The sequence below is a fragment of the Protomyctophum bolini genome, assembly GCF_963924005.1.
Source record: "Protomyctophum bolini genome assembly, chromosome: 12".
Lineage (NCBI taxonomy): Eukaryota > Metazoa > Chordata > Actinopteri > Myctophiformes > Myctophidae > Protomyctophum > Protomyctophum bolini.
Window position 1 is genome coordinate 12798804 of NC_137873.1, and position 23328 is coordinate 12822131.

Sequence of the window (23328 nt, forward strand, 5' to 3'; positions counted from 1 at the left end):
AAAAAAGACACAGCTCAGGACATATACACTGCATCTGAGACTGAAACAAAAAACAACAACATATCATGGTGTGTCCATTCTGTCCATCAGTTCAATGAGCCAGACTCACAGGCCTCCCATATGTGTTTCAGTACAGTATGTGATAAAAGGAAATTGCCCACTGCAGTCTGATACATTTATTATTGTTTTATTTATTTTTGCACACTCACAATGTCCACTTCTAAAGCAGAATATCAAGGATACAGATCAAGTGTGTCTAATAAAAAAGCACTATTTTATATATGTGGTAATACAATGCTCATCTACAAGCTCACACCTTCTACATTGGCTGTGAGCCTTACTTTCTTTCACCCCGGGCAGGACTTTGGACATGTCTGACATACCCAAAATAGGTTCGCCTGGGATGGAAGTGGTCAAGTGTTCTTACCAGGAAGGTATCTGGATTGACGGAGGTAGTGCTGTTTGGCGGACCAGTTGGTTGAGTCTGTCCTGGTCAGCCCACTCTTGCACCATGGTTTTGTTACTGTGTTGTGTTTGCTGAAGGACCAGGGCTCGGCCAAACTAAACAATTACAGCAATGAATACAGTTAAATATAGATGTACTGAAATATAGATACACTATAGATAGAATAGTCCCCTATCCATCCTATAACAACTAGAAGCAGTGAGCAGCCATTCTACGGCGCAATTAGGGGTTAAGAGTCTTGCTCAGGGACACACATCAACACATTTCTGGCCTGGTCTGGAATCTAACCTGGGACAACCACGGCCTCTGGCTTCCCAGGCAGACTCACAAACCACTCAGCTATGGTGCAATATCACCTAAATACGATAAGAAGGAATAATTGTGCATTCCCATTCAATACGATGTAAAAGTGCAAACGTTTATCTCCCAATGACTCCCACTGAACCAGACCTCTGTCTATGAGGGTAAGCACTCTCACCGGCCGCCAGTCTGCTCATGTAGCGTCTCCGTCAGGGAAACCATGGCGGGTCTTTTGGTGATGGTCACTCCGCTGTCTGTGCAGTCCAGCTCATCCCAGCTGTCAGCAGCTTTGATCCATGGCAGGCCCCATCTTCTCCGCCCACTCCTCACTCCATTCACACTGTTCTCTGTTCCTCTCTATCATCACAGGGCCAAGAGACATATTATTATTATTATGTATATACTAGTACTAGGCCCCCTCCTTTTGTTTGGCTGTTACAACATTCATCCAATCAAGTGATGAATGTTTCTGTCCTCTTTCTTTAGGGCTATGCCTGAAGAAGGTCAGGAGACCGAAAGCTTGCAAAATAAATACTTTGATTGTGCACAGATTGTGTGCGGAGCTTCCCTTTATATATTTCTTTCCCTGTGTGATTCCAGCACCTCACTTAAGTTTTTCAGCAGATGAGCGGTGGGTCTTTTTACTTTTTTGACAGTAACACCAATGAGATCGCTCACCACTGTCGTTGTCGTTACAGTTGTGGTGTGGACTCCACCATTGACTTAAGTTAGAACCATTTTTAAATCAAATATTTATAGTCGTATTGTGGACGATTAAGTCCTCAGCCGTTAGAAATTCAATCATTACGTTAGGAATATCCTAACGATCCTAATACTATCTATAGTCATAACAGTCGCAAAAGACTTAACTGTCATGAATCGTAATCCTTCTAAAATATTTTGTCTTGGCACGTTACCGGTCGGTTGTTCTTGACAAGGCTGAGCGGTTGGAGCTGCTCCGGTGTGAGTGTGTCTGTACGAGAGCCGCTGTGTTCCGTGTTCTGCTGCGGAACGGGGATCTGCTGGAGGGGTTGGTGGTGATGGTGGAGAGGTCTGCCTTGGCCCTGCAGCTCAGCCTGAGTCTCATGGTTCTGAGAGGACTCTGGTAGGTCAGCCTTACATAGAGATAGAGGCTGGGGCTGTGTTATAGACTCTGCAGTCTGATCCTGGGCGCCTTTATGCTGCTGCCCCAGGTACGTACCTGATGCTTGTCCAACATGGAAGTATTGATATTGCAGCGCCTGAGAAATAAACACAATAGAGACTAAATTAAAATCTTTTGTTTCGTTTTCTTCAGTTTTGTTTTGTTTTTTAGGTTAGGAACACGCATAACCTTTACAACAGAGCTAGTATTGTTTATGTGGGTGATGTGTGCCCCTTCAAATGTAAAGGTTTAGTGTGAAAAGGCTCTTTCACTTACATTGGAGCTTCCAAATGGAACAGCCTGGAAACCTCTGTTAAATTGACATCGACCTTGACGTAATTTAAACGCTTAACAAGGATCTGGTTATTGGAAAAGTTTCCAATATTAGTTTATGTTGGTGTTTTCTTTTTCTTTTGTTTATATTTTTGAGCCCCTCCTACAGTATGTCCAGCTTTTTGTGTGTCCACAAACTTTGTCCTACACAAACATTAAATTCACATTGACAATGAATGGAGAATTTTACGTCATAGTGTAAACACAAACATTGTTTGTGTTATGCAATGTAGTGCAATGTAATGCAATGTTCTGCACTAATTCTGGGGGAGCCTGGGATCGAACTGGGAACCTCATGGTTCCCATCTGGCTGCTCTACCGGCCACTCTACCCCTGAGCCACTCCCGCCCCCAGTAAAAACCTGAATAGCTGTTGGCCTTTTCTCTGGGTCCCACTGTAGCATGTCTTTCATCAGAGCTACTGCTTCATCGCTGGTGTTGGGGATGAGGGAGCGCAGGCTGGCTGGGACACACTCTGGGAAGTGGAAGGTCAGGGAAGCAGCTAGGTTGTGTCCCTCAGGCCAGTCCGACTGACATGGGAGAAACATGAATAAAAGAAGATGTGTTTTTTATTGGTGTCTTTTTATCCCATTGTTTCTGAAAGTGTGGTCCGGTGGGGACAGTCAGGGGTCCTTGAGAGGGTTTCAGTGGGGTGGGGTTAATACAGCATGATCACGATCATTTAACCGTTTTATCCAAATGTTATACGTTGGCCATTCAAAAATAGCTGATATACAAGCCCATGCTGCGAGCTTGTACCTGTACATCTGTTACCGGTATTTATTTTTGAGTAGTGGAATATTTTGAATAATTTTGACACAAATCTTCCCTTCTAGGGGTCCCTGGCACAGTTTCAGATAGGGGTCCACGGCAAATACATACAATTTGGGGGTCCTAACTCCTTCACATGAAAAGGTTTGAGAACCAGTGAATTCATTATGAAGCACAGCTATTTGTCTCAAGTGTAAATTACTATGTTTGGAAATATCCAGTGCTGCCCAGTAGAATATGTAGTAGTACACAGTACACTACACATACAAAACAAAGCGTTTGTATGTTTTTGCATGTCAAATGGTATTTGAAAAAAGGAGTATACTACAGAAGGAGGCAGGCAGGACCTCTCTCGCTTCCAGGAAGAGGCTGGTAAGAAGGACCTTAGTGAGTTGGATGTTACAGCACTTGTAGATCTGCTATTTTTGGATGAACCTTGGATGTCCTCCTACTTTGTGGCTCACCTGGTCTCTCTCTCCCTCCCACCACCTAGGCCTATCAACTCCAGTCTCCAACCCCGCTGGGGAAAGCTGGATTTCCCCACCAAATGTAGGCTCACTGCTCTCTTTCTGCTCTGCCCACAGGACAACAGTGTTGCCCTGTATTAAGCCCAAGGCCAAAGACCCCAGCCGGGAAGAACCTCAGTTGCCACTTTGATCCACCCTCCCTTTCCCTCAATGTTATTTATTAAAGACACTTTCTATTCTGCAAACTGTCCTGTTTTATGGTGAAACTTACCTCCACCACCCCTGGGTTGCCACAATCTAAATCTATATGCATAAACAGTAAACACACAAATGTGCCATCAGCCCAGACTGGGGGTGACGTGGACCACTAGCTATTATTAATCCCGCATGACACTAAATTGCGTCTACCACCATGTGACAAATCACAATGTGAGAAAAAACGATCTAAGGCAGCTTTAAGATACATTTCTGTCCTATGCAAAAAAAGGTGTTTTGACCATTACACATATAATGTACATAATGACGTATGTGTATACAAGCCTGGTGTGCCAGTTGAGTCTGACCACTCACCTCCTTCACTGTTCCCAGCACTTGGCAGATCTTGAAGATCTGGTCCACCTCACTGTCCCCAGGGAATAGGGGTCTAAGTGTGTAGAGCTCAGCCATGATGCAGCCGACAGCCCAGATGTCAACGGGAGAGCTGTAGGAGCTGGACTTGAGCAGGACCTCAGGGGCCCGGTACCTGTCCAGACAACAGTACAGCAGGGCACTCAAAATTATAAGAACTGAGAAAAAAGAAATGTATCCTTGGTGCCCAAGTAACACTCGCTGTTACTTGCCTGTAACAGACTAGGAAATACAGTACATATTTAGAAAATATTTGTGAAAAGTCTTCTGTCTGGTGTCCAGAAGGGAAGATAAGAATACAGGTCTGCAGGACAATATGCCCAAGCCAGTTTAGCTTTATCTTCACAGCAGATAACCACAATAACATGCTGGTAACAACTAGCCTCGCGTAGAGTGGATATATAGTCTCGTCCCTCTCAGTATTCGTTATTTTTTTTGTATTTGCGTACTGGGCCCTGGTTGTTTATACCGATGTTCCACAGATCGCAAGAGGTTGTCTTTATTTTTAAAGTAATTATTTAGTCGATGAAATGCTGATGTGCGAACAGTCTTGCCATCTTGTGGATATGTAGTCGGTGTAAGGTGGCTGTGAGCGTATTTCTCTGGCCAGTCCAAAATCAGCAATCTTCACCAGCTCTGGACCCGCACACAGCAAGTTCTCTGGTTTCATATCACGGTGGAAGTAACCTGGGAAAAAAATAGTAAAAAACATGACCTTTAAAAAACAATAGGACCTACAGAGATCTCTGTGTATTACATTCCTATTAAGCATTTGTTGAGATAACCTCTCAAAACTGTTTTAATTGTATACTTAACTTTCATTCAATTCTTTGCACTTTAATTTCTACACATTCTCCATCTCACAATGGAACGGGGAAAGGGTGTATTTTTGTCAAAGTACATTTGCACATAATGTGAATGTCTCCTCTGTATTTAACATATCCTTAACTATTAGGAGCATATTTAAAACATCGTAAACATGCAAAATCCCATTCAAGACAAATCTTTAAAGGAGCACTAGTGATTTCCCTTGAGGATTCTTCTTTGTGTGCTAAAACAACAATTCTGACACTTCTTCTATGCAAGAAGACTTCTTCTATAAGTGCAACTTATTTCAAACATTTAAGAAAATTAAGATTAATTTGTTTTTAGGTCTAAATCGCTTAGTGCTATAGAAATTAAATGAGGAGGAGCAAAAATGATCTTACCATGCTTATGCACAAATGCTAAGCCAGACAGTACTTGGAACATAATGCTCCTTATTTCATTTTCAGAAAACATTGTATCTTCCCTGTCAGCAGCAAAGATGGTGAAACACAAAGGAAAGAGAGAGAAGGAGGATAAAGAAAAACATGCAAAGAAATCATACAATGTTAAAGCTACAAATTCTCACTCCCAGGTCATAATAGTGTTTTATTATCTCCGCCAGGCCGAATGTACAAGGGTAATATTCGTATACATTTGCAGAACAGGATTTTGTTACAAAAATGTTTAGATTTTCATTATCGCGAGAACGATGGCTTCCATTTTCGCATTGGAACTTTTCAGGACTAGAAAGCCTGCAGTTTCTATTAGCTTGTATTCCCCATTGATGATGTCACTGGAGGACGGTTTCTGAACTGCCCACAGCCCTCCTATGAGACAGTGAGACCGAGAGAAAATAATTGAGCCATTTCTTTCATGATTATTAGTGAGGACCTATTATATGAAGATAGGTTGAAAAGTGGTCCTTTAAGTCTTTGCATTAGTTCTGCAATTGCATTGTTTTTTCCCCAGATTGTTTCCAGTTCCACCCAATTTTACCTATAGTTTAGATGTTAACAGGTTTGTATGGCTATACACGAGACTATTATCATTATGGACGAAGATTTTGAAATATTTGGACGGATTTGACATTTTAGACCTGTTATTTTTGCTGCGTGAAAACCAAGCCATGACATACAGTAGTATGGGCTAGTTAATGGATTGTAAGTGGCGTGTCATGCGTTCATACTGTAGGCTACCTTTCTTTCATCAGCTGATAGAGGTTTTCCTTCATATATTCAAAGACAAAGTAGAGGTTGTCATTCTCTCTGATCACCTCTTTCAGTTTCACCACGTTGGTGTGGCTGAGCTTCTTCAGTGCCTGTTTGGACGACAAGTTACCAGTGGTGTAAATAAGTACTGTACTTGAGTAAAATTTTGAGGAACCTTTACATCACTGGAGTATTTCCAATTTTCTACTAAATACTTTTACTCTACTAAACTACACCTCAGAGGCAGATATTGCATTTTTACTCCACTATAATTATTTGAAAACTTGAGTTACTAGTTACTTTGTAGATTTGGATTATTATTAATTTACAAAAGACACATTAACCACTTCAACCAGTCGGCCCATTTGGAAATAGCCAATTTACAAGCTCACAATGCATTGGGATGCAACGCATTGTGAGCTTGTAGATCTGCTATTTTCAAAAGATTTTTATATTTGAATACGTGGGAAATGTGACATTCGGCATAATGAGTACTTTTTGATACCAATACTTTTGTACTTTTATTCAAGTAAATTTGGTATTTCCAAATTGCAGTACAACCTCAAATGCAACATTTTGGGGATAAAACAACTGTCCAGTATCAACACTTTTTGTGCTTTGAAGAAACGTATAGAGACCATGCTGTGCTTCTGGCTCAAGGACCTGCCCCAAGAGCACTCCTATTCTGAACAACCATCCTAATGACACATTTTCATATACATAATCTGTTTTCTGAGATCAGCATGGAGGACACATGTTCTGCTGCAGGTTGTAGGGCAATTGGACGACATCACAACAGCTACAAATATACGGCTATAATAATTATATATTAAATGAGATTAATTGAGTCAAAGACATCAAAGCTGTAAACTGTCAGTTGGTGCTGATTAGTTCATGTTATGTATTTAGTTGTTGGTTTATGTTACTTAAAACTTACCTCCACCTCTCTGAGATGGATGCACTCATCCCAAGAATAGAACTTTCTTTTCATCCTATGGGGGAAAACATGAGCATTCTGTTACTATTTCAGCGTGATTTATTGCATACCCAGCATGCAGCCTTTATTTGCCTTGGGTGAAGAGAGGGATAAAGGGACCAAGGGGTCAGCTGGCATCGACAATATCAGGGTAGCTAATAAACTGCACCACGCAGTCTGGTTCAAGAACTGGTCAAAGAATTCAGAAAACACGGTTGCTGTGGAAAATGTGGTAGAATTCATGGCTGAAAAGACGCTGTTTATTGGGGCAAAGGAAACAAAACCCTGAGTGTAAAACAGTGCCCTTTAATGGTTCTCATATGGCTGCGTAATGGTGAGGCTGGCAGCCAGCAGCATCTGTCATTTTCCCAACCAACTCCCAGCAGGACCACAACTCTGTTGTTAATCTAGGGAGTCTTAATCTAATTATCAATTAAGCACATTAATCTTATTGTGCCTATTCTGGGGTGAACATTCGGCAAAGATAATACATCTACAAGCTCACAATGCAGACCACACAAGGTTATGGGCATGTGATAAAGAAATCCCAGTATTCGTTGTTGCCCTTTTCTCAACACTACTCTGCTCTTTTTGGACCATTGTCAACAGCATAGAGGGTATGAGCATGCATGAAGTGAATGGGAAATCGAGTGGCAAATTGAGTGTCAAAGTGACTTGGCAAAGTGAGTTTAATGTCGTTTAATGCAATCAGATAGGACTTTTCTTTTTGGATGTATGGGCTATCAAGGCCACAAAAGCAGTTTTTTGCCACTCAATAGGCGTTCCCGCATAAGCGTTCCCGCATAACTTCCGGGTATGATCATGATGTTACACGCATACCCTCTATTACATCCATTTGGGGTATAAATTAGGTGGAGGAAAATATAATATTAGTACAATATGGTCAGTAAGAATGAGCTATAGAAGACAATTGTCTGAAATCTAAACAGCTTGTTTGATGACACACAGCTCTGAGGTATGGCACCGCCTGGCGCCTGTGCTATGACAACAAACCTACAACACATTAATCAGTGGTCTGGTCTACGTAACTCGTCCCAAGAGATGTTCTCATTAATTGGTGGTCTACACTAACTCTTCTCAAGAGATGTACTGCCAAAGAAAATGAAACATTTGTAACAACATTTTCCACTACAATCTTAATATACAGGACATCCACCTGAATACTTATTTGCTGTGGAGTCTCTCAGCACATTGCAGCAACCAGTCTTAAGCAGCTTACCGCTTCAAGAGAAAACAAGATCAGGACAGCATGGCCTTTGCCTGTGTTTGTGAATCAGGGAACTGGCGTGAGTGAGATATATACTCCAAACTCACCGCTTGATGGCCACCAGCTCCCCCGACTCGTTGCTTTTGCCCATGAGCACGCTACCGAAGGTGCCATGACCCAGCTGTCTCAGTGTGGTGTAGCGGTTCATCTCCTAAAGAGGCACCGTCCTAGCCCTGGTCCTTCTCCTTCAGCGAGGGGTCTTTGACAGCTCCATGCAGGTCCACTGACAGAGAGCGGGGAAGTGATAGTATACCTTCCCTGTACAAAGAAACCAACTCACACCCTGCTGCTGATGCTGCAGCCTGCAGGCTCACATGTACAGCAAGGTTAAGCCTGATACTTTGGTGGCATGCCTGTGTCTCGCACTAAAAATAGCTGTTGTGAGCTTTACGACACCATCACACAGTTAATTATAAATCATTCTTTACCTACCAACTGCCCGCTTTTCAATGACACCCAGAAGTAAAACATGAACTGAAAAGTTACCTCTCTCTTTGCAGATGGTTGCTTGGTGGTGAAGCGTGAAGATGCGGCCAGGAAGAGACGCTGCAAAACCGTAACTGTTTTTAGATCCTGTCTGTTTCCCTCGCTGTCTCCCCTCTCCTAAGCCGCCCTAGACGTTTACAGCACATGAAGGCTGGGAGAAGTGGATTAAATTGATGTCCACTCGAGAGAACCTGCCCAGAACTGAGCTCAGGGAGGAAGTGGGCAGAGGAAGTTTCCATGAATATCATAAACATAGTCAAACCTGAATTAGGTAGTCAATAGTAAACTATAAATCTCCCAATTAACCTACGATTTTATATTGGACAAAATTAGAAAGTAGACTTTGGTCCTTGGTCGACAGAAGAAAGACAAAATACTGACCACACTGTGAGTAACAGGTGTCCTATGGAAGGTGACAGAGGTGGAAGTTGCATCTAATATGTTTCTACTTGTCTGTTCGATACATTAGCCTACTGCTATACTTTGCTTAGTTAAAATGTATATTATGTAATTATGTATTTTGTAACGTTGTTGATGTGGCTACTGATACATCACCAAGTAAGTCCAAGATATTAATAAAGCTGTTTGAGTCTGAGTCTGCCGGTATTCATCTTGTCAGAACAGTGTGTGTGTGTGTGTGTGTGTGTGTGTGTGTGTGTGTGTGTGTGTGTGTGTGTGCATGCCTGCGTGCGTGCGTCTATGTATGTGTGTGTTACGTCACGTGTGTGTGGCTGAACTGTTGTGAATTGGACTCAGGGGAGAACTATAGGCACTTGTCTTTTACAAAGCATTAAGCTTAATTCCCTTATTAAGCATCCTTAATTGTATATGACTATGTGTTTTCCCCCTTTCTATCTCCTCTATGATTTCCTGTTTTTGGCTATAGAAGTGTATATTTGTATACACTCTAAATGTTCTGATGAATTGAAAATTGAAAAAGGTGTAATGCTTTATGCCATAAAGCATTACACCTTTTTCAATTTTCGAACAGTTCGTTTTTGTATTGAGTTGTGCCTGAAATCAAATGTACTGTAATTCTGCAAACTGGTCTGTTAATAATACTTCAATCAATCAATCAATCAATGTATTGCAGTATTGATACTTTTACTTGTGAGTAAAACATGTGAGTACATTTTCCACCACTGCTGCCTACAGGTTACATAATAGTATTGGTCTTACCTGGTGGTGACAAAGCAGGGCTTTGCTTTACATTATCTCTCTATACGCGCCATCTAGTGGTGTATGTCTAGTCCTACATCATCTGACCTGGCTTTTTATCTTGAAAGGCCAGTATCATAATAATTTAGTATGCAGTATGAACTGAAGTAAGTATGAAAGCAAGTCCAAGGGCGAGGGCCTATAGTTCTTCTTGTAGTCACGGTGTCGTGTGATGAAAAGTAGGCCACATAGTTGGTCACAAACCTTGCTTGGATATTTGAAAGACATTTGTAGCAATAATCACTTTTTTGGCAATGTGAGAGCTGACAGACGTTTTCTGGATTCTGCACTATTTCACACAACAAATTGAGTTGTGTGTCTTAAAATAAAACAGGCTAAATAAGAGGCGGGGGGACTAATCGGGTTACATAGTAGGCTACAAATAGGCTATTATTCTCTGACATACAGTTATGAAATGTGTGTAATGAAAATCATGAGCAGCATTGTGGAAGTGGCCATGCTGTAGTAACGTGACGGGCCGGCCCGCGCACTTACACCTAACAACTGTGCAGCTCGAATGTTGACCGTTCACACAGCGGATAGCGGCGTTTTCCCTCCAAGGTTGTGCTTTCGGTCACTTACGGTAAGGTCGACCGCAGTGGACACTAAAAAAGGATCAGGTGATCTGAAACTACGGAGCACTGTTGCCATGTCTGCTTATTATAAGCGACTTTTTTTTAAATCAAAAGTTGCTTGTAAATATTGGTAATTGTAGTAGTTGCTCAATTGTAGTTCAAATCAAGGATCCCCAAATGAATAAGTAGCCTTGTCTGCAGTCTACTACTCTGCAGAGCAGACCCCCGTCTGAAGTCGTATCTCTGTGTTGTTAAAATATACAATAATATATATATATTTTAATATACCAGTTCACAACGCGTTGCATCACCAATGGTTGTTGTGAGCTTGTAGGTCTGCCATTTTCAAATAGCCAATGTTTGACCCAGTCGCTTCTTTTGGTTTTGTTTTCATAGATAAGACCTGGTTGCTTATTTCTCTCGCGGCACCTGGCAACACTGCTACGGAGCGTAGGGCTGACTGGTGAAAATGCAAAATGACATATAGCAAATGTCGGAGCATAATTCATTCACACAATCGAATCAAATTCCAATTTAAGAAGTTGCGCCAGCGGAGCTCCGATGTGACGATGGCGCCGTAAAGGTTCGGGCTGTACGTGGTGTGTGTGGGCCGCGATTTTTGATATCTATACATGTTTATTTTTTAATTTATGAGAAATCATATTCACAGACAGATATTGGTTTCAACAACATGGGGCTGTGCTACAGTTTGCGTCCCCGGCTCTTCGGGGACCTGAGCGGCTCTATCTCCAACGCCACCTCGGACTCGGACCAGCCTCCTCCTCCGGACGCGGCCGGGGGACCCCCTCGCCAGGAGGACGCGGCGGGGGGATGCGGAGGAGCCGGAGAGACCTCGGCGCTCCGCGGCGGAGGAGGGGGAGGAGGCCAGGTGCGCCACGGGGACTCCGCCAAGCTCCCCCGTGGAGACACCACCTCCACCTCCACCACCACCACCACCACCACCTCCACCAACAACACCTCCACGGGCACCGACGGTGTGCTCATACAGAACGGGGGAGGAGGCGGCAGGGGCTCGGGGAAGGAGCGGAGTCGGCGCCTGCAGCTGCTCCAGAAGACGACGAGCACCCAGAAGCAGAAGAACTGGGACAAGCTGCTGGTGGAGGAGAAGGAGGCCGAGAGGGAGGCAAAGAAAGTCAGCAAGAACATTGACAGGACGCTCAAGGAGCTGAAGCGGGAGTATAAACAGACTCACCGACTGCTGTTACTCGGTAGGTCGCCCCTCCTCCTCCTCCTCCCCCCCCCCCTTGTGTGTTGTATTATGAGTGTGTTTTATTATTAGAAACACAACGTAGCCTGATCTCCTAATTATGTCACTGCATGCTCTGTGTACAGCGGCCTGTAATAACGCTGTGCTCTACTGTCTGCAGTGCTCAAACTTAAAAATCAAGGACTCTCATAACTCTTAAGAGTTACAGACCTGTGAGGTTCTATTTGTAGTTCCCCTTCAATGAACCCTGGGGGGGGTCCCTGCTGCCTGGACCCCACTTTGAGAACTTGCTCTATAATGTATAATGTTGGTTTGACTGTTACCCTGCTGTCAATGAATGACACACATGATGGATGATGATGATGAAGAAGATGATGATGGATACATACATCCTGTTGTAATTACACATTTATTTATGAATAATAATCCACATCGTTTTTTAGATAGAGTACTAAGTGGCTTCAAATCATCCAGCCAGGGTGCCTTTCTTACTTTTCCTGACGCTGTCCATGACCGGGTCCATATACATTTACAACTAGTTTCATATTATTGCTCAAATTTACTGTAGCAGCCTATCAGCTTGGGGATGTCATGCAGTTAATTAAATCACAGTCTTCCTTTTGGGATTGATTTAGCAGCATGCATGTTACCCTGAGGATTGTCAAAACACCAGTAAAGTCTACGGGGAACGTCCTACAGTCCCTGGGATGTTAAGCATGTTGTCAAATAGATTAGACCTTTATTGGTCCCGAGGGCTGTTCAGTTGTCATAACAGCACAGCAGTAAGGAAGAAACAAAGATACAGGTTCAGAACTTCAGAGTGGAGAATAAGTATGCACCTGGTCTGCCTGGGCTGGTCAGGTATGCCTGCCTGCAAGTAGGTAGAAACGGAGGCATACTGTTGTAGGTTCAGGCGTTGACACTAAGGGTTGCCCACCTGCACCTGGCAGGTAAATAAATGTTCGGACGGGTGGAGTTTGCTTTTGGGGTTTCCCGACCGGGCATTGCAAGTACGCAACCGTCTATAAACACAACCCAAGATATCGGTTGAAACACCTGAACATGGATAGAGTGGCAATCATTCTGACAGTTTTTATCACAAGGCCCCAGAAAGTAAAAAATTGTTAAATTGAGCAGTAATACATTTTTTACCTATCATTTTATAATGGCCGATTAACTTTTCGGGCAAGAGGGCATGACCTTTTGGCAAGTTGAACATGACCTGTACTTACCAGACGGGAAAGTGCCTCTGATACCTTGTGTATTCTATTACCAATAAAAACAGCGTAAATACAGACTTAAAGACCTAAACACTGATCTGAAATACAGGTGTTCTTTTTACTGGGCTAGACATCCACTCTGAACATTAATGCTGCACTTTTGGAGAATAACAATAGCCACTGTATTTTACTGTAGTTACAATTTTAGAAAACAGCTTGTTTGGCTGGCAGCCAAAGTGGCCGGTAGGCACATTTACAAACCACAAATAATTGATTATTTGGCTGGTGGCTAGTCTGTTAATCCCCCACTGTGCCCAATATTGCCACTTGCTGTTATTACATCAAGATTATGAAAATATTCAGTGATCAAAGAAAGAGAAAGTCATGATTCAGGGGTGTCAGTTTCATTATATCTATAATTGGGAGAATTCCACTTAGGGTAATTCTATTCTCAGTGTAGCTGCCTAACTTATCCAGTCATTGGCAGTCTTAGCATGTTGTCATATAAGCTCTTATGTACTTGCTTTGCTTTAAAATGATATGGATAATAATTAATTATTGCTTCATTATTATGTGTAGTCCTAATCAATTTCCATGTAAACAGCCATTACTAGTTATTACACACGGAATGTCACAATTATTGAGCTGGAGAGCTTCCGCTCGTCAAATATGGAATTGTTATCCACTCATCCATGTCTACGGGCTACTGTTCTGTGTTGACCAGCAAATGTTTGACCTATGTTACTGGGTAATTTCAGCATCTTATCTGCCATTTTAGTTTGGACTGTTGTCTATCACCATATAATCCTGTTTATTTAGGAGTTATCTGCAGTTACACCCAGGTGTCTCTGTACTTTTTCGGTTTTCAATAGGCGGCCTAGTACTTCAAGCATGAGTAGTGGCACGCTGTGTCGTCGTCGCCCCCCCCCCCCCCCCCCCCCACCCCTCCCAAAAAAATCTGGTCTACAATGCGTTGTGTACTTGTGTGAGCTTGTAGATCTGCTATTTTGTCACACGTTATACCCTTCAGGTCTGCACTAGGCCTCTTGTTGCATGCCAGAGGACTGTGGAGGTTTGTGTTCCTCTGAAAGTGGACACCTTCCAAATAGTGTTACATTTCAAGGCAACGTATGCTAGCTAATCTGGGTCACTTTATCTGTTTGTATTTGCTGCAGGTATTTAAGCGAATAACAATAGCTGTGAGGAAGTATGTCCTAAATGAGTTGCCATTTTCTACTTGAGTGTTAGGGGCTATATATACCGGGGAAGCCAGGTTATTTTTAATTTTTTTGACCATGTTTATAAGCCTCTGATTATTTTTTAATTTAACATTTTCATTTTTTATTAAATTAGTTATATTTTGTAGCATCTTATAAGACAGTGTGCCAGACAGTAGCTCAATAGGTAGAGGAGCCAGTTGGGATTCAGAAGGTCCTCGGTTCCATCCCCGGCTCTTCCAGGCTTCATGTCCAAGTGTCCCTGAGAAAGACACTTGACACATGACTGCTCCCCTGTGCGCTTTCCTGATTCCCCTTGGGAATCCATAAATAAATACCCTTTATATGCTAAAGAACTCTTTGGGCTGACAAAAAAACCAAAACTAAAAAAGTTTGAATTGCATTGACTTTTTCTGAATTTTCTTTACAGGAATTCAGAGATGCTCCTATCCATTCTTGGACAGGAACTAGCTTGTTAGGAGGGCTCATGAACCAAATTCTAACCACAAGACTTGGTGATAATATCTATTACAGCTTTCCTAGATGTCGTTAACTGCCCTGTTTCGTATCTCGGGCCTTATCGCTCTCTTTCACGAGCCAGAACAACAGGCTGCTAGCAATGCGGTGGACTCTGTGACGTGATCACGGAAGAACTGTGACTTTAACCAACTACACTGCCCTGCAAAGCCAAACACTGTGCGAGTTGTGAAAGTAAGAAAACACTTCAAAGTGTGTCTCCTGTCCTGTGCCAACAAAACTGTTCTTGTTACAGGAGTGGATTGTGTTATTAGTAGCATTTCAGTCTATAATGTTTTGCTGATAAGAGATCTGAACACTTGTCATGACCTGTGATCTTTAAAACAACAAGAAGCAGGTCTTTTCTGTTTGCCTTTGCAGGGTAAAATAGTCAATTGGGAGTCAGCCATTGCAATGTTTTGGGTTTTGTAGGCTCAGTCAAGCATGCATTCCCATCATGACGAATGTGAAAGCGACATAAGGAAGAGCAGAGTAGGAGACTGCTTCATCGGCCCTTCCCTTTAAATGCAAGAATGTCTCATCATGCACAGTCAGGTGAACTTTGCTTCTCTCGAAATGGGTTTTATCATTGACCATCGCTGAACTTTGTTACTCACTGCACAGAGTTCCCAGTCACTGCAATGATCAACAGAAGTTATTGAAGTATTAATTATTGTCATATTTTTATGATATTGATAGCAGCGCCACAATGGTGAATTGTCTTGATACCTGTATCGGCCGAATGAAACTGAACCGCACTAAAAGGACATTGGACTATGCTTGTTCTCAAGGATTTGCTTACTGCATAATTTACACTATGGCTTATCCAAAGGGCCTGTGTCCCAAAAAACAGACTGCAAAGCTTTCTGTCTAGCTTCAGAATGTGAAAGATTAATTTCCTCTGTCCAGAGTTCATTTGGATATTTGCCTTAAGATGAACGGTTGTTTATATGCACATTGACAACAAATATTCTAGATCAGTATATAGTTTTATTTAGAGCATCTTACACATAGAATAAACAATGTCAGTGACCTCTTTCACTTGGAAAATTTGTTTCACCAGTTTTAAACTATAGGAGAATAGTTTCATAGCTTCCATTACAGTGACTCTCTAACTTAAGCTTTATTTATACCTAGTCGTACAACGGTGTTGCACAGCAAAAACTGTGGATGTTTAAGCTCAACACGTTGCAAAGGAGGAGTTGGACGTGTCTTCCCAGAATGAAACTGTTCTACAATGTTAAAAAACTAAAGAAAAAAGAAAAACATGTACATAAGAAGACTCAACATCCAAGGAGGTGTGGTAGCAATCGCCAACTTTTTTTTTTTTTAAAGAAACACAAGGACTATGCCTCAATTTCACAAATGTATTTTGGACACACAAACCAACTGCTAACGTTTCAGCCTAGTTGGTCTTCATCGGAGCATTGCAACACGTTTTGAGCTTGTTGATCAGCTATTTTCTGGAAGAACTCAAATATGGGCCAGAATAGGAATTGATTGATTGATTGATTGAAATATTTATTAACAGTTTGCAGAATCAAAGTACATTTCAAGCACAAACTCAATACAAAGACTGTTAACTGTGAGTGGACGACCCAATTAAGCATTACACTTGTTTACAAGAGGGTCCACCATGTTCAATTCATCAAAACATTTAGAGACGTACAAATAGACACTTCTATATAGTTACAGAACACAACAGGAATTAAACACCAACGTTAAAGGACGACTTCACCACCTTTCAACCTATATCTTCCATTGGTTCTTGCTAATGTTCATGCTAAAATAGCAAATGTTTTCCTACTCGGTCTGTGTCTCATAGGAGAGCTGTGGGCAGTTCAGAAACCCGTCTTCTAGTGACATTATCGATGGGGAATCCAAGCTATTAGAAACTGCAGGCTTTCTATTCCTGGAAAGTTACAATGCGATAATGGAAGCCATAGTTCTCGCGACAATACAAATCTAAATATATTAAAAACAAAATATATATATCATGTTAACTGCCTAACAATGATGTCACTGGAAGACAGGTTTCTGAACTGCCCACAGCCCCCCTATGAGACACAGACCGAGTAGGAAAGAAACGTTGCTATTTTATCATGAACATTAGTGAGGACCAATTATATGAAGGTAGGTTGAAAAGTGGTGAAGTTTTACTTAGGGTCATCATGGCTAAGAATGGTCAACCTTAAACTCAGCATTGTTTTAAAAATGCATCCTCATTCACACCTGTATGATTCCCTTCACATACCCTATTTCAGGGCACAAACATGAGTGACGATATCTTTTTGTCACCTGCCACAATTTTTGTTGTATTCTTTTATTGTACAACAGTACTTTTCCTTTTTTTTTTAACCCATATCTTATCTCAGCATAGGGAGCCAGCTGCAGTACAGTAGTTGGTTGTGTAGTGTGGATGGCAGCCATGCTTGTGTTATACCTCTTCTGCCCACTAGAGGGTGATGTGAGCCAGTTGCTTGTTTGACCTTGCATTCTAAGGTAGAGAGAGAGAGGGGGGTGTTTGTGTGTGTGTGTGTGTGTGTGTGTGTGTGTGTGTGTGGGGGGGGGGGGGGGGGGGGGGGGTAGATTCCAACACCACTACAGATGATCTGAGTGTGGTGATCTTGATTTGCCTACAGAGCAACTTTGTTCCACTCATTTCACTACATGAAACAATGATTTACATGGTATTTGTATATAGTCGACTACAGCAGTACGTTCATTGATGTAATGGGACACAAATAATCAGTGATGGTACATTTTAATTTAGGCCGTTTCAGTTTTTGCCAGCGATAGAAACATCTAGAAACATCTAGAAACATCTAGAAACATCTAGCCCTAATTGAGAATGGAACTCAAGTCCAGGTCGCCCAAATTTCATGCTTTTTCTTTTTCCCCCCCAATAATATGCAATGGACATTCTGCATGCAATCATTGTAACACATTTCATGTGAATAAATCAACGCAGTAAAGGCAATGTTGTGAAAGGCTAATAATGTTGATGGTGTAGTCGGGACGACATTCCCCTCTCCTACACACAGCCATGCAAATGTAAAGATACACAAAGATCTCACTTGCAACCTGAAGCCAAGAAAGGCCAACTTTAGCCAAGCCCACACCCTGTTTTACTCTACTTGATGCTACACAGTGCACATACATTTCATACAATGAACTGTGAAAATCGTTGTATTTTTTGTCTTTCATGCCACAAGTCAACTGTGGGTTTCAATCCAGTGTCCTAGTACTGCAGTTTACTTTATTTGTTTATTTGGGAGGGACAATGCACTACATGAATGTGAAATGAATAGTCTACTAACATGATCTATGACGTGTAGACCTTCTATAGGGCTGTCAAATAGTGAAATAATTGATTAATCGCATAATTGGTCAGTTTTGTCTTCGTCAACCAGTCCAAGACTTTGTTATAGTTGATAGTCTATTTTGAATCTTGAACGCATCTTTTGTAAAACTCCACGAAATCGAATTATATTAGTCATAAATAATAGTCAACAATTTCCTATTACTATTTCTCAACTATTGGTCAATATAGTAGAGCCCTAGCTGCCTTCCTGTGGTATAGCAAACGGCTGGATCATTTGTCCAGGACAGTCACAGGACAGGGTCACAACCTGAATGCTATATGTGGTTTCTCATTTTAATTACAATAGCTCTGTGGGGGATATGTGCTGCTTAGGGTGCCTGTCAGTGTTGCCAGGTTTTGCGAGAGAAACAAGTGACCAGGTCTGTGAAAATGGATACTGGAGAACTCGCCAGTTTACCATCTCGCCAATTCTTCATCAATGTCTTCATCGTTATGCTAACATGCTGTCTTCATCAGTATAGTATGTCAAACCCACAGCTGTTATAGTTAATTTCCAAAGTGATCAAATTATTTTGTGCAATTAGGTCAGCAGTAGCTAGATGATGATAAAAAGTTGAGTAGGCCTATGATACCAATGATAGTATGAAATACATTGTCTCTGTACTTTGGTGTTTAAACTTTAGCATTCATACTTAATCTAGTATAAACTCTAAACAACTGTCATCTCTCTCAATTCAATGCAATTTAAATGAACGTGAAGTAAAACGAAACCGTGGTGAGTTGGAAAACTGGCGAGTTAGACTGCAACCCACAACTACAAATAATTTACAAGCTCAAAGTTGCTTATATATAAGCGGACATGGCAGCACTGGTGCCTGTGTGTGGTGGGGGACCTTAATTTAGCAGAGGCAACAGTAAAGACAATGCATTTTGGGAATGGTGGGTGGGTGGTTGGGGAGGTGCTAATTATTTAGGACCGGGGGTTAGGGGATGGAGAGAGGGTAATAATATGGGGACGGGGGTCAGGAAAGTAGAGAGAGGGTCGGCCCTTGAAATTACCAAGAAGGAATAAATCACACCTGTGTGAACAGAGTGGTGCTGTGTGTGTGTGTGTGTGTGTGCGCGTGTGTGCGTGTGTGTGCGTGTGCTGTACTGTACTGTACTGTACTGTGCAATTGTTATAGTTATAGTTGTCAGTGTGAAGCACAACAGCTGTATTGTAGCCCTTTAGGCTGCTCAAGAGGGTATCCGGAGAACTCGCCAGTTTACCAACTCGCCGCGATTTAGTGCATTTCAGTTTTTACTTCACCTTCATTTGCATTGGAGAGAGAGAGAGAGAGGGAGAGGGGATAGTTGTTTAGAGTTAACACTAGAGAAATAGGAATGCTAAAAGTTTTAACACCAAAGTACCGAAACAATGTAATTCATTAGTAAACAACGATATCCTGAAATGGTAGGCCTACTTATCATTGGTATTCACTCAACTTTTTATCAGTATCTAGCTGACCATTTAATTGCACAAAATAATTTGATCACTTTGGAAATGAACATCTGTGAGTTTGACATACTACACTGATGAAGACAGCATCTTAGCATAACGATGAAGACATTGATGAATAGTTTTCGCCATGGCGACTTGGTAAACTGCATGGCGAGCCCTCCGGTATCCCTCAAGAGTGCCACTGTAGGTCTACCAGTGGTGTTGCAGCTGTCCTTACTGAAACGGACATATACATCACATATGGACAGACGCACATAGCTGTGCATTGGAGCGGTAGGCACCGCTCAAAACAATCACCCAAACTATCCTTAGTATGACACAGGTTGTTTACACATGTCCGCCATGGAGAATTGTTATGTCTTTTGCAAGATATCTAAGACTATACAATAATGATAGGCTACTGTAAAAGAGAGTACACGCAGTGAAAATCCCCAGTGTCCATTGATCCAAAATTATGGACCCTAATAATATGGGTCTTATATTCGCAGGATACTATAAAGAAGAAGACTATACAATTAAGATAATGCAACAAAAAAGGTGGTGGCAGGGTGCACACAATAAAGATCCTTGTTGTTAGATACAAAAAATGGACCCATTTGGTTCAATAACACAAAGGATCTTTTTTAGCAGCCAACTGGACAGCTAGCTTCAGGCCGGGCCACCGCGCGCACGCACACACACGCACACACACACACACACACACACACACACACACACACACAGAGACCCAACCCTCTGAGCTGAGGAGTCAGTCGGTCGGTGGTGGAGGCGGACAGTTTTCACAGCCGTCGACTCGATGCTAGTTTTGATCGCCCGGCTTTGCTGTGTGTGTGTGTGCGCTGCTGCTGCTGCTAGCTAACAGGCAGCCTAGTGAAGGAGGAAGGAACCAGCACCGCACCGGGGACTATAAGAATAATAACAACAACAGCGACCGACCGACCGGGAAATGGAATGGCTCCTCTTTTTATTCACAACGCTATTATGAGTGGCGTTGTTACATTGTAACTAACGCGAGGGCTTTTTTAGCCTCTCTCTCTCTCTCTCTCTTCTCTCCACCACCACTCGGCTACATTGTTACTTCCTGGTGCCACAGAGGGAGGCAGTGCTGAGTTAAAGAGACACAAAATAACTGATAGAAATCCAGATAGAAAAATACAGAGAGAGGTGGAAGGAACCGATCATAGGGGACACTTTTTGGACTGGATTTCCCACATTATTGAAATCCCTCTCCGTTCGGCCTTTTTTGGAGGGGGGGGTCCTATATAGGCCCTATATACATTTTTAAAGGCTCGTTTTATCTTTTTCTTCGTGAGTGTGTGTGTAAAATCAAGAACTGGCTTTGGATGACTCGGATGCCGAGGAGGGTCCGGTTGGTTGCGGCTAAAACGGAATCGTAACGGGGAGAAAGAGAACGTATTCCTCCCTTTAGCACCGACCGACGGAGGAGAAGCCGATCGGCCCCCACATTTTACCGTTTCATTTCTGTCCCCCCCACCCCCAACCCTCCTTTTCGAGGTATCACATTTTATATATAGATATATATTATTATTATTATTTTCGGTTTTACGACGAAGGGCTAAAACAGGCTTTCTGGAAGATGGGTTGTTTGGGCAACAGCAAGACTGAAGATCAACGCATCGACGAAAAGGCACAACGGGAGGCGAATAAAAAAATCGAGAAACAGTTGCAAAAAGAGAGACAAGCGTATAAAGCCACGCACAGGCTGTTATTACTGGGTAAGGCTGTATTAAAATGTGTGGTTTCCTTTGCAGAAATGTTATCTCTAAAATAAGCCTCTGTGTGTGTGTGTGTGTGTGTGTGTGTGTGTGTGTGTGTGTGTGTGCGTGTTTTTTTGCTGAACACGTAGCCCGTTTGACAGCGCTTGCAATAATATGTCATGGGGGTGGATATTGATGGAAAAGAAGCCGAACGAACTAAGCCCCACACAAAACCTATACAATTAGCTTCGTTTGGGGGGAAAAAAAACATTTGTTGGGGTTTTCACGTCCACCACCGGGATGGCGGCGTTATTATTGGGTTTATTTTGTATTCGGCCTATTCCTTTTTTTTGTAAAGATATATTTGTGTTTTATTTGGTCCCATTTCCCCCCCCGAAGGTGCCGGAGAGTCCGGAAAAAGCACCATTGTGAAGCAGATGAGAATCCTACACGTCAACGGATTCAACGCAGAGTGAGTGTTATGTCATTCAATACCCATGCTTATTATAATAACAGATATGTGTGTGTGTGTGTGTGTGTGTGTGTGTGTGTGTGTGTGTGTGTGTGTGTGCGTGTGTGCGTGTGTGCCCGTGCGTGTTTATTAGACAACAATGCTGTTATTAGTGTTATTATTGATGCTTATTATTGCAGTGTCAGTCCGGATCAGTGAGACTGTAGTGTGTGGAGGTGAGGGTTGAATGGATTTCCATTGCAGGCACCGGGCCCAGTGTCCAAAGCCCCAAGCAGCTGATATCTCACCATTTTCTTCCAATTTTAGATTGAACCACTTGAACCCTTCAATGGCGTCCTTATTTTTGGCATGTTGTCATTATAAAATGTTCCAAAATATATATATATTTTAAATGGGGAAAATAGCAGATCTATACGGTACAAACTCACAACCATGCCACACGTTGTGAGCTTGCAGGTAGATTGGCTATAGTTTTTTGTGCTATTGTATGAATAAGTACACTGGTATAGGGCTTTAACTAAGTGGTTAACTGTGCACGTACAAGTCGTGCGATTTTGAGTGCTGCGGAGATGTCACATTAAGCAACTGTTTGATGTGAAAGGGTGATAGGTATGGATTCGATTATATTATAGGCCCCTATATTGATGATTTGTTTTGCTGCAAGGCCCTGCCATGCCATTGATCATAAACCAGAGTGTGGTCATTCTAAACTAGTGCACGATTCTTGCTCAATGTCAATCTCGAGTTTTCCTCCACAAGAATTGAGATCACGATTCTCATGTTGCTGAACATTACTACATTCAAAATGTGATGGCACCTGGAGCCAACTAATGTGGCTTTAAACAGACAACATCAAAGTGCTTGATTGTCTTAAATTGATAGTTCACACCATTTTTTAACTTAAGTTGTATGAAATACTTGCCATTGTTATAGTGGTTGCAAATGTATTAATTGATTGCCCGAGTCCCGTGGTGGGAGTTCTACTCTGGTTTTGGTGAATATTAAGTAGCCTAGTTTCGGTCGTTTTGTGGGGGGCACTGGGGCCACGCATTAAAAGTAAATGAATCCACAAAACTATATTAAAATATTAGCGCAACTTTCGTTCAACTTTGACCCCTCTATCACATGGAACTATTTTTTGGGCGTAGTGATATGGACACAAAAAACAAAGTTCCGTGTGATAGAGGGGTAAAAAATTTACGAAGGTTGCACTAGAAATATGAAAGAAATATGTCAACAATACAAATGTCAGTAGTTTTCTGAATTCATTTACTTTTAATGCGTGGCCCCCTGTGCTCCCACAAAATGACCGGAACTACTTAATATTTCACCAAAACCAGAGCAGAACTCCCACCATGCAATCAATTAACACAATCAGCGCCGGGATTTCATCTGAGACATATTTTTGCTTGCTTACCTTGGTCTCGTTACGATAAAAATCGCGGAATAATCCCTCGCGTTCATAT

General features: G+C 42.1%; 2 protein-coding genes across 3 annotated transcripts in view; one reads left to right on the top strand and one right to left on the bottom strand.

Moving 5' to 3' along the window:
• Positions 1-413: 413 nt before the first annotated feature.
• Positions 414-8534, bottom strand: LOC308326068 (serine/threonine-protein kinase MAK-like; the record flags this gene model as incomplete). Its single annotated transcript, XM_080778879.1, has 10 exons — positions 414-561; positions 945-1123; positions 1684-2007; positions 2605-2772; positions 4051-4222; positions 4662-4794; positions 5316-5398; positions 6111-6232; positions 7060-7114; positions 8434-8534. The coding sequence occupies 10 exons, from the start codon at positions 8532-8534 to the stop codon at positions 414-416; spliced, it is 1485 nt and encodes a 494-aa protein (XP_080635005.1).
• A 2601-nt stretch (positions 8535-11135) lies between these two features.
• The window catches only part of gnal2 (guanine nucleotide binding protein (G protein), alpha activating activity polypeptide, olfactory type 2), a 79707-nt gene continuing 67514 nt past the window's right edge, over positions 11136-23328 (top strand). The window contains exons 1-2 of one of the 2 annotated variants that reach the window (XM_080779214.1): positions 11136-11894; positions 21790-21862. In XM_080779214.1, the coding sequence (XP_080635340.1) occupies positions 11357-11894; positions 21790-21862 (611 nt within the window). In that variant the 5' untranslated portion in view covers positions 11136-11356. Of the gene's footprint in view, positions 11895-20445; positions 21409-21789; positions 21863-23328 lie in introns of those variants that run through there. The other variant, XM_080779215.1, reaches the window with a different exon arrangement.